Source organism: Diabrotica virgifera, chromosome 9 (genome assembly GCF_917563875.1).
Source record: "Diabrotica virgifera virgifera chromosome 9, PGI_DIABVI_V3a".
Lineage (NCBI taxonomy): Eukaryota > Metazoa > Arthropoda > Insecta > Coleoptera > Chrysomelidae > Diabrotica > Diabrotica virgifera.
This window is the reverse complement of record NC_065451.1, coordinates 125,378,762-125,391,484: the sequence shown is the minus strand read 5'-3', so window position 1 is coordinate 125,391,484 and position 12,723 is coordinate 125,378,762. Positions and strand designations below refer to the sequence as shown.

Here is a 12,723-nt window from a genome sequence, read left to right as displayed (position 1 = left end):
TGTTTTCACTACCATGAAAGCAGCCATGGCTGAACGCGTCATTAGAACGTTGAAATCCAAACTTTACAAGTATTTCAGCTTACACGGTACTTACAAGTGGATTGACATATTGCCCACAGTTACGGCTGAATACAACAATACAAAGCATTCAAAAACGGGGTACAAACCATCACAAGTGAACAAAACCAATGAAAAGGAGATTTTAAAAAACAAATTTACGCATTTAAAAATCGCAGGTCCCCGAAAATTTAAAGTCGGCGATATTGTACGCATCAGCAAAACCAAAATGTTATTCGACAAGGGATACGTTCCAAGTTGGACAACAGAATTATTCAAAGTTACCAAAATCAATATTACCAACCCTGCAACGTACATGCTCGAAGACATGCAAGGTGCACCGATCAAAGGAGCCTTTTACGATGAAGAGTTACAGAAAACAGCCAATCCTGATATTTACTTAGTTGAAAAAGTTTTACGTCGTAAAGATAAAAAAATGTACGTCAAATGGCTTGGCCTTGATGCAAAACATAATAGTTGGATTGATAATGACGCTGTCATCTAAAAGGTGGGGGAACAAAAGTATGCAACAGTGAGGAGAAACACGTTTTTCGATCTCAGTTTGTTGCAGTCAGTGCGCTAGTAAAAATGTATTCTCAAGATACTGGATACTCAAGCGGCAGCGAGTATGATGTCACCCTTTCGCATTCATCCGAAACATCAACCGTATGTGAAGACTACGATCAAGATCTTGAAGATCTTCTAGAAAAGTACGAAGAAGCAGCCAAGAACGAGACCCATTACCTGCTGTACACTCAATTTGTAAATGGATCATACCAACTTGGATGTGGTCTAAGTCCAGCTAGAACATACACTCCTGCTGTAATTATGTGGAAATCACCATGGCAGAAAATATCTTTCAGTACCTATGAATGGGAACAATTAATTACCCAACTCAACGAGAATAGTTTTTTATATGAGAACGTGAACTTTCCTGATCCTGTTGAAATTCAGTGCGGTGACTATTGCAGAATTCGACAAATAATCTACGACAACATGAAATTCCTTGAAATAACCAAGCACGACATTAACTTTTGTCTCTCAGAACTGCAAGTGAACACCCTTTTGGAAGCAAATAGTGAACTTTTAACACCATATCTGACAATGCTAGAGACTGTTGAGTTTCAAATTTTTTATTATAACACGCTTAATATTGTTCGCGATAGCTTTAGTAATGAAAATTATACGTTTTCAGGCGCCATTCAAAAATTGTATGCATTTACACTGGAAGGATATACTTTACAACATATAGCGTTAGGGCAACTTATATTTTTCTGTAAACATAGGATATAAATTTAATAAAGCTTGTAAAAATATATCTGTTTTTTATTTTATGAAACTAAAGAAATTAAAAGAGGAGTATTTTTGCTGCACACACCGCAATCATATAAGACCCAGGCTGGTGGGGTTTACTTATATCACAGTGATGTTTTCTTATGTGACTCAGTATCATTCGAGATGCATATCAATAAAGTTGTTCTGCTCATCGCAACTAGCATAAGTTTTTGCCTAGGTGGAAATTTTACTGAGACAAATGCAGTGTCATGGCTAGAACAATATGGTTACATCACCACAAGTGAAACTGCCAACACTGATATTACTGAAACACTAGAACAGTTTCAAGAAAGATATAATTTACCGGTGGATGGGAAATTAAATAAAGAAACGATGGAGTTAATGCAGAAACCACGATGTACCCAAGGAGACAATGCTTACGCTGTAAAATCAGCATGGAAAAAATTTGATATAAAATGGTATTTTCCTCAAGCAATCCCTGAAGCCTTGACAGTCACTAAAAGAGTATTTGAAATATGGGAAGAAGCATCAAAATTTAAGTTTACTTATCTGAGGATCCCAAATCCACAGCCGGATATAACTATAACAGTAGTTCCAAAACAGCACTATTTTCGATACAATTGTCAGGGTAACGACGAATGTCCTTTTAAATTTACAAATGGTGTATTAGCACATTCTTATTTTCCACCTACATCTGGGTGCATAGAAATTCATATGAATAGCAATCTAACGTGGGATTTCAGTTTGAATTCTACAGTAGAAGGTCGAACAAATTTCTTTGCAGTCCTTCTCCATGAAGTTGGTCACGCTTTAGGTTTAGCACACAGTAGCGATAAGAAGGCTGTAATGTATCCCTTTTATGAAACCTTTCCTTCCCACATAACTGATGATGATAAAAGGGGCTTAGAAAAGTTATATGGACCTAAAAGTAAATCCGCATCTATTCCAACTCGACCTGGTGTTACTAGGAGTAGTGTACCAACTTTAAAGACAACCACAACAGAAAGATCTTGGAGTACGACAACCACAGCAGCTAGGACTAATAAATCAAAGCAAAATATAATAACGAATGTATGTGAATTGGAATATCCAGATTTAATATTTTTAGCATACGCTCCATCATTTCCAACATACCGAATGTATATAGTAAGTAAGGATCTGGTATGGAAATACGACTTAAATAATGAAAAGATCCCTACCAATGCTGAACAATTTATAAGATATTTTCCAAGGGGAATTACGAACGTGACACATGTTTTTCAAAGCACCAATGGAGATTTGATTGGTGTAAGCAGAAATCGTATATATGCAGCAGCATTTCCTAGCTTAAGAATTCATACAGATAACATGGTACCTGAAGTAAATAACGCAAGAAGTATTAACGGTTTATTTCAAACAAATTCAGGAAAAAAATTTGTTTGTTTTGATGGTTCATTTATTGAATTTAATGATAAAGACATTATCTCTAGAGGACGCATAAGTGATGTTTTTCCAGGAATACCTAATGATATTACATCAGCATTTAATTACATTGATGGACATATATATTTCTTAAAGCAAAACATTTATTACAAGTTTAATGAATTTACAAGAAGTGTTGTTGAAAAAGGTACTTTTAACTGGAATATGTTAGGTTTCCCTTGTCCTGATAATGGATTAATAAAACAACTGAAATCCTTATTATCCAAAGTAAATTTATTCTTTGAATGATTAATGTCTAAATGAAGATTTTTATTGGAAAAATGTAAATGAAAATAAAGAATATTTTATAATAAAGTCTTTTTATTTACAGATATTTTTAATATACATTTACAGAACTATTACAGAATTTATATTTAATATATACAGATATAAACTAGGATAAGGATGAACAATTTTTAAATATTTTTTAATTTGTTTGTCGAAAAAAGTTAATTATTTTCAAAAGAGTCAATACCACTATCTATATCGGAATCATCAAATCGGGTATGTGTTGGCATTTCATGCAAGTCACGAGTACACGACGCATCGTCTTTTAATTCAAATAATACTCTTTTAAAGCAGCTATGACACCAATACTTTTTTTCTTGGTATACATCCTCAATTATATCATGAGCATCGTACATCTCGTGAGAATGATCATAGCTAACAAATATATATTTGTTTAAAGTTTTGTGTGTATATTTAAATTTAGAAAAACATATTTTGCATACGTTAAGACGATATTGCTGTAGCCAATATCCACTTGACCATAGACAATAACTAGAATAGTCTTCGAAAACATAATCCCAATCTGATCTCCCTAATATAGTGTTAATTAAATGTTGGTCTATTTCTTTGGAACATGTAATAAATTGAATTCCTTTATATGAAGGTTCAAGATCCTTTTCGGCTTTTTTTAACATAGCACGCCATTTAAATGAAGGAAATTTTTTGACAATCATCTTGGTTAACTTCCATGGTAGGGGGGATTGCTCCATGAAATCTGCTGCCGATATAATTGTATTGCAAATTTTTCTAACAGCTAATGTTGTTAACGTTGGAGGGTTCATCTATAACAAAACAACCCTATTCTAAAATCATGTAGTGACCCCACGGGAGTGTATCAAAACTGTTTGGAATTAAATAGCGTTTATCATCATGCGGACTTAAACCAATTTTACTTTGTTCGACAGAATAGACGTTATGTGCATACGATCTAATACAGCGTTGTGTAGCTGTTTTTTCTTTAAAATTTTTCAAACATTCAACATAATCCTCAAATTTTATTTAATTTTTAACAACATTATATTTAACTCCTTTAGATTTTTTAACGATCTTCCCACCCTGCACCTTGTAACTATACATTTTACTTCGAAGCCCCACAAAATGTGTCATAATTTTACCGTTGTTTTCATCTTTCATTAGACCCGGCACCTTTTTGTTTTTTTGCGGTATTTTATATATGTTATTTTTAGAATAATCTGAAGTATCAAATTTACTAGAGTCAGCTTTAATTACCTCCTCATATACATCCTCGCACTGCAACTCGTAGACAAAACTATCGGTGTCCATGTACATAAGCTTACACCTATCTGCTCCCATTTTTGGTAACATATAGGTGTAATGAAAATCATACATGACTGTCTTAGAGAGGTCTAGAATCGCCTGCCCTACATATAGAGGTTTATTAAACGTTATTTCAAGCTTTTTTAATTCGATAACCACCAGATTTTCCTCTAAAATTGTACAACTATGGAATCTAAAACTCGAAATTAAATTTGCGGCGCCATAGCGACCACCCCAAGATTTCGCGATTTTACAAATACGGTGTTTTTTTAAGTTCTCCATAGTTTTTCCGAACACAGCGTTGTTCATTAATTTATACAAATTTTTTTCGAAATCTGTCTGAGCTGCAGCCCTATTTCGAGTATTTAGCTCGATGTAGGGCTTCAACCAGGCTGCCTGTTTAAATTGTAAAATTTTATGAATTTTCGTTAACTTTAGTCCATTAGCTAGCATTTGTTTTAAATTTTTATAGTGAACAGTATATTCTTTTTTATCGTGAAGTGTTGTCATTAATTTCGGTAATTTTACCCCGCCTCTGGGTGGTACGCTGCGTTCGGCTGCAAACGGAAAATCTTTATGTTTATCATGCAATTCTTGTGGGTATGATAGATCAACTTGTAAGATATACCCTACGTCAGAGTTATCGGCTATTGATGTCACATCAAACGATGTTACATCATCCAACCATTTAAATCCTCCGTAGGGTAAGAGCTGCTCCATTGCAAAACCATACAAATTGTTAACATCCAGGTACATAAGGTATTTGGACGGTTTTTTAGGATCGTAATCAGACATATATTTATTGTTAGCTTCAGAAAATCGGTTGCTACATACGGATATTCCACCTCTTATGGCGTTCTCGTAAAACAGCACCATGTCTGGATCCTTTAGTAGTTCTAACCTACATCCTGTATACTTGAGCATACAGTCCCACGTATATCCGGGCATTGTATAGTACCACGCAGGATCCAGGCCATAGGTGGAAAAACATTTTTTGCGTAATTGTTCGAAAACGTCCGCAAGAAGCAGAATATCTGTTTTTAAATACAAATCGGAATATTCCCCTATATTTTGAATGTTAAATTGATGCCAAACAGATTGCGCATGAGCGTACTTCTCATCACTTACATTCTCATCATTTAATTTATTATAAAAATTTTCAATTGGAGGTAAAGAAGTTTCATCTAGTTTCGACAAACTATCTATGTAATCATAGCAAAAAACTCCTTTACGCGTTAACAAATTAAACTTCTCATTTTCTAAACCTTGAAATTCCCTCCTTAAAATTTTCTTTTCTGAATCGGCTAAAATTGAAGCTAGTTCATCAAGAGAAGCCCCCATAAATCGAAAAGAGTATAAATCGTAATTTAATGTTATTTTTATCTGGATGCAGCGTAAAGGAGATGTATTTATCTTTGTTAATGGGAAGTACACTCAAGTAACCTTTTTTGCATAAATTTGAAATCATAAAATGACCGTCATATCCGGACAAATTATGAAAAACGATGGGAACTACAAACAATTTTCTAAAGTTAAGATTGCATGCTTGGTGTGCGAATCCCCTAAATGCCCCATTGAAATGGTCGTGGTCTTTAACAATAATGTCTTTGTCTGAAAAATGTTTACTACAAATGTGACAAGATGTCGCTGTACTTGCATTTGGTTTTTCAATCATAGGCACTATTGTTTTTAGTTTCGAAGCAACACAATTAGAAACGTCAACCATACGATCTGCAAACCAATCCATACAATCTGCACCTCGATAACTATCAAAATAAGAAAGACTATCATCATAACAACATTTTACATAGTAGCCTGCGCTGTACGGAACATGTTTTTGATATTTTAAAGTTTTAGTTAAATTTACGTTGCTCTGGTTATAATTTTCTAATTGACACTCAAAATCTGCATAAACGACAAAAGGAGTAGTTTGCTGGTATGTAAAGTTTTTAAATGCGACGTGGCTTTCTTTTGGAATGTTAATCTTATGTTTATTAAATTTAGAACACACTTTTTCATGCTCAACAAATTTATTTTGCTGATGAAAATAATTCATACATCTATCGCAAATAAATTTTTTGTGGCCGTTCTTATTTGTTTGCCTACTAACAAGATACGACAAATTTTTAATCCAGCAATAGTGGTATTTAATCTCTTCGTTACAATCATTTTCTTCAGTTGGTGGAGCATCATACTCATTTAAGCGAGGATAATAATGACTTTGAATTAAAAGTAAATTAACGTGTGTGTCCCGTTTATTTTCCGTCAATCTGGCTGGTACTACTGTGTAAAACGATGTTTTCTCTGTTTTAATTAATTCTAGAGCGTAAACATTGACTGAAATGTTATTTAATTTTTCAAATTTTGAAATTTGCGATAATGGCATAGGACTATCTAAATTCTCTGTTTGTAAAACTTCCGTAAAATATGGATATGAGGAGGTTCTTTCTGGTTTACTTTTATGTCTAGGAGCCCGAAGAGCGCTTACGATAGCCCAGTAAAAGCAGTTCTGATCTGTATTTTTTACATTAATACAAGCTTTCTTTTTTAAAATTGGTTCTGGGAGTCTAATGTAAGATGAACCGTTCCCAAGTTGAAATTTATTGATATTAACAGCCAAAGAAATAATTTTATTTAATGCAAATCCCGAATCTTTTTCGGCAAATTCCGATAATTCGTTTAAAAGTTTATCTACTACATTTTCCTTGAACCATTCGTATATTTGAGTTGATAAATCAATAATATAATTTTTAGTATTAAAATATTTAATCTCTACAATTTCATTATCTCCTGATTTTCTAATAAACTCCCCACAAAATGCTGTATTTACTTTAAGTGCAGAGTGAGTTTTTAAAATTTTACCGATTTTATTTTTAAAAACAACTACGCAATCTCCTAAAAATTGATTCAAATCCTTATGTCGTAAATTAGCTATAATTCCGGTTTTGATTCTACTTTGAAAACTTGATTGTACATTTTCCCATTTAACCCTCTGCCCCAACTTTAGGTGAAGACCTGCCCCGATATGTCTATTTAAAATTAGCTTTCTGAAATGTTTAAAATGGCCCATATTTGTTTCTATTTTTCTACAAGTCCCTACAGATAATTTATTCTGTTTTCTACTACGAATTATCCTTTTACATAATCTAATTTGTTTTTGTAATCTATTTAACCACACTTCCGCATCACTGATTGTAAAATTATCAAATAAAATTTTTCGTAACTTTCTAATTGCTAGTACAACACCGTCCGTTTGTTTAATGATATTATCAATATTATTCGAAGACATTTTATTAAAAAAATTTTTTACGACAAACAAATATAAAAAATACTAAAAATCGCTCACCCTTTTAATTTTCTAATGTTCTATTATTTCGAACGAGGCGGCTGGTTGTGCTTTCTTTGTAGTGACGTGTCCTTTAAAGACCAGGCTGTATTTCCCCTCTTCAAAATATTTGAGGTATGGTCTGTATACTTCCGTGACCCGTGGCGGCAGGAATGTTACCTCCTCCTTTTCCAATTCTAGCAGGATTGAATTGCCGAATTGGGAGTTCACTTCTTTGGCCGCCAGTATTTTGTGTGGCACACCAATGGGTAGGCTGCTAAGCTTTCTGATTTGGCCTCTCTCTGCAATAACAGTAGCCTTATTTAATTTTGATAGGTCCATCTATAATAAATAAAAACGTATTTGAAGCGTAAATCCAATAGCAACAAAACATTTTTAATTTAAGAACATTTTATATTGACCTCCATTTAGCGAACTGTATATATTTAGAAAATTAAATTAAAACTATTAGGAATAACAGTAAGTGGAAAAATCACAATATGTGTATATATTTTTACGAATAAAAACGAATTCTACGAAAATAGAAAATAAATAATATATGACTGGTACTTCAATTTTTATTGATTTGCATACACAACTGTATATTAAATTCCAACCAACACTATTGGTATAAGGTAATAGCAAAAACGAAAAATCAAAAAAAAAATATTACAATAGAGAATATATCATTTTTATCGAAATAGTGTGTATACTTCATGAAAATAGAGAAATAATATGTATACTGTACGAATAAAGAAATAAGAAGAAAATCGAGAAAATTGAGTGTACTTATACAATAGAGAATAGATATAGCGAGTCAAACTGAAATTTCTATCTAAGTAGGTACACTAAAATAGCATTTTTATCGAAATAGTGTGTATACTGCATGAAAATAGAGAAATGATATGAATACTGTACGAATAAAACAAAGAAGACGAAAATCGAGAAAATTATGTGTACTCATACAAAGAATGCAAAAAAAAAAAAAAATAAAAAAAGTGTGTATACTTCATGAAAATAGAGAAATAATATGTATACTGTACGAATAAAATAAATAAGACGAAAATCGAGAAAATTATGTGTACTTATACAAAGAATGCAAAAACAAAAACAATTTATGAGCAAGTTAAAAAAATATATTACAATAGAGAATAGATATAGCGAGTCAAACGGAAATTTCTATCTATCTAAGTAGGTACACTAAAATAGTGTGTATACTGCATGAAAATAGAGAAATAATATGAATACTGTACGAATAAAACAAAGAAGACGAAAATCGAGAAAATTATGTGTACTCATACAAAGAATGCAAAAAACAAAAAAAAAACAATTTATGCACAAGTTAAAAAACAAAATCATAAAGAGAAAAACTTACCTCGGTGTATTAGAGTCACTACACAAACGTTACTGCTAAGCACAATGAGTGCAATACCCATGTGCATCCTATTTTATATTGTAGCTTCATTGACGTCACATGTATCTATAATTACACATTCTCCAGTTTATTCTTGAAAGTCATGTTGGTTCTTGAATAATTATGTCATGCTACATACTTAGTACAGTAACAATGTGGTAACGGAAATTCCAATTGCATGTGAAATGCAGTCGATGTTAATAATTATAGATAAAAATAGAAGTCGCGAAAATAATGTGTTAATAACAGTAATTTTCATTTGTATATAAATTATATATTCAACCTTGGAAAATACCCATTCTGCATGCGTTGAGGTATTTTGAATATAATTTTTAGTAATAAATAAATTCATCGTTTGTCTTATAGATACTAATGGGGACTCCCTCGGACAATCCTATTTTGCATGCGTTGAGGTATATTTGAATAAAATTTTTAGTAATAAATAAATGCATCGTTTCTCTGTAAATTGCAAATAATTTTTATATCTAGTAGGTACTTGTAGAGGATCATATTCTCAGCAGAAATATTTTTAATTTTTTAATATATCGCCCATAATACACCTTTAATAACTTCTACTACTTCTAACTATACTCTTCATGTGTGTGTAAATTACTTTGGATAAAAAATGGCGAACGATATCTGAAACACAATGGTAAATAACATTATAAACGAAAGGTATATTTGCAAAAAGAAGAAGATTTGACACACTGTGAAAAAGAAGATTTGACAGTGGCAACTGCGACAAGATTTGACAGTTGCGGAAAAGAAGATTTTTGGTAGCTACATAATTTATAAAAATATTATGGAACAATGGCGGGTGACTAGGACTACTAGTGACGTCTAGCGGATAAAAGTTGAACTATAAGTCAGTAGATTCCTTCGACGACACGTCGGACATGCGGCAAAAATATTATGGAACAATGGCGGCTGATTAGTGACTACTAGTGACGTCTAGCGGATAAAAGTTGAACTATAAGTTAGTAGATTCCTTCCACGGAGCGTCGGGGCGTGTCACATCATCTGTCTCTCTCCCACACATTGATAAAACGCTCTCTCTCTAACACATTGATTTCCCTATGTGTCGCCATTTCGGCATTACTTATCTACTGCAATCACCCACTTATTTTGAACATATAAAAAATTATCAGAAATGTAAAAATGTTGGTATATTTTAAAGAAATAGACATCATGAAAACATTTAAAATAATTAAGAATTTACGTTTAGAGCCGGCGTAGCGAAGTGGTAGTGTGCTTGGCTCGCATGCCAGTGGTCCGGAGTTCAGATCCTACTGCCGGCAAGAACAACTAGACATTTTTAAAATGTTTATAGGCCCCAGGTCGACTCAGCCTGAATAAAATGAGTACCTTGGGTAAAACCAGGGGTAATAATAGGTGGTTGAAGCGTAACACTAGCCCTGTTACCTTCCTTGTATACCGTAGGCCCTAGATATAGCAGACTACCCTGCTATACTCCCAAAGCCGCAGCGGTATAAAACGGGAGACTATTATTATAAGAATTTACGATTTATGGCAAATAGATTTTGTCTGATGCCATGATCTAGCACACACAACTAATGGAGATTATAGCAACAAGAAACATACCTTTTCTCTGGATATTGTATGTTAAACTTCTTGTGAATATTGAAATTAAACAAGATTGGACCATTCTTTTTTTTCTTTATCTACAAAGTGGCAATCACACACTTTTGAAGATTCACCTGGGTCTCTGTCTTTTCGCCTGTAAATAAATAAATTTAAAACATAAATTTTTTAAATTAAATTATATAATTCTGTACCTTGGAGGTAAACTACACTATGTCATTTCGAGCAACTGTGTTTAGCGTGTATTTGCAACAAAGTTTAGGGCACTTAGAATGTTAATAAAAATCTGATGACCAATATGGTCAATATGACCATATTTTAATAATATATAACCAATTTGTATAATCCAACTAAAAAAATAAGTGGATTAAAGGAACTTAAAAAAAAAACAACATGTCGACATAGTGTAGTTTACCACCGAGGTCCAGAAATGTCTTACAGAGTTTTACCTTATAAGATAAATCCATCTAGTTCTTTCAGTCTTTTTCTTTGGGAATCGAAAAAATTTACAAGCATTTTTTGAACTGTAATGCTTGCAGTCGGGAACAAAGCACATTCCCATTCTGAAGCAATCTTGGAAGGCTAAAAATTAATTTAATTAAACTCGATAACTCATAACTATTAGAGTTCATTAACAGAAAATAACAAATAAAGCATAACCTCAAAAAGTTTTCAAGTAGAATTACTGCAATAAACTAACTCACCTGAGCAGAAATGAATAAAAATATCTTAGTTAACACGTTTCTTTAACGAAAGACCTAAGTGAAAAGTCTTATTTTGCGAAATAAAGCACACAAACAATAAATGAAATATTCCTTATGGCCATTTACGTTACAAATAAAATTGTTTGCAGCCAATATAAGCTCCTCCCAATTTTGTGACATTTGTGACGTTAGACTTAGGCTGTCCATTGTTAGGGTAGGTAGGGCACGTCATGATAATCGCGTTTAGGCTTTTTCGCCTCTTCACGGAACGGGGCTAGAAGAATTTTTGGAATTGGGTACGTCGTAGAAAATATTCTAGGAGGACAAGCTCCTTCTTTTTCCCTGTTGTTGGTTGATTTGGTCGCTGTTGCTTTTTTGCTTTCTGGAAGATACCAAGCCTGAAACGAAAACCCAAGCCCGGTGTGAACAAACGGCTCTTTTCAGAGTTTTTGGCTTTTTGTTTTTTTGGTTAAACGCGTGGAGGTTAGCTGTGGCTAGATCCTCTCCTAGGTATAGGTATCATTGTGCAATGAAGGTAGGAAACCACAGAAAACTACCTTCTCCCTATCCTGTGTTGTGTGACTCGACTCTGAAGGAGTGTACGTGAACGCTCATTTCTTCTTGGTATGTATGTACTTATTTGGTGATGTTGTGTGTTAGTAAAATGTAGGTTTTATTTTTATTTAGCTATACAGGGTGCGCCAAACCTCTGGTCTTCTTTGATTACGGCTAAACTATGAGATATACCAAAAAATGTTTATAACAAAACTAATGTGCATCAAAGAGATCTATAATTTAAAATTATTTTCAATTATACAGGGTGAGTCAGAACGACGGTATGAACCAAAGTTGTATTTTTTTTAAATGGAACACCCTGTATATTAAATCATTGTTGAATATATTATTTAAAAATATGAAAAATTTCTATAAGGTCTTATAGGCCTAAAGTTAATAATTTTCGAAATATTTACATTTTTATTGAGAAAAATGGTTATTTATAGGGTTGTGGATTATGTTTCCAAGGAAATAAAAATTTAGGTGATAGGTCAAAGTTTTTAAAATATAGTTTTATTTTTAAATAATTTAATATTTTTTACTTTTAGCCATAAAATATACAGTGTGATCACTATTTGCAAATACAAAATTTTCTCATTTTTTTAAATGCGACACCCTGTATATTAGTTTTGCGTTTTGTACTAAATATTACAACCTTTCTTTTGGTATAAGGTTGTATGTACCTAGCATGTTTCGTTTTGTAGATATTTTAAAAAAACTATAGATTTTACGTTTTTGCGGAT

General features: G+C 32.7%; 2 protein-coding genes and 1 long non-coding RNA gene across 3 annotated transcripts; 1 reads left to right on the top strand and 2 right to left on the bottom strand.

Annotated features, from left to right (window-relative positions):
• Positions 1–1,515: 1,515 nt before the first annotated feature.
• On the top strand, positions 1,516–3,063 carry LOC126891321 (matrix metalloproteinase-18-like). The gene has a single exon (XM_050660498.1). The coding sequence runs from the start codon at positions 1,516–1,518 to the stop codon at positions 3,061–3,063; it is 1,548 nt and encodes a 515-aa protein (XP_050516455.1).
• A 1,038-nt stretch (positions 3,064–4,101) lies between these two features.
• On the bottom strand, positions 4,102–5,721 carry LOC126891320 (uncharacterized). The gene has a single exon (XM_050660497.1). The coding sequence runs from the start codon at positions 5,719–5,721 to the stop codon at positions 4,102–4,104; it is 1,620 nt and encodes a 539-aa protein (XP_050516454.1).
• Positions 5,722–7,195: 1,474 nt separating this feature from the next.
• Positions 7,196–12,506, bottom strand: LOC126892680 (uncharacterized). Its single transcript, XR_007700965.1, has 3 exons — positions 11,426–12,506; positions 11,171–11,303; positions 7,196–10,857 (listed from the first exon to the last, which is right to left on the bottom strand). It is a non-coding gene; the product is annotated as an uncharacterized LOC126892680 (long non-coding RNA).
• Between the last annotated feature and the right edge of the window lie 217 nt (positions 12,507–12,723).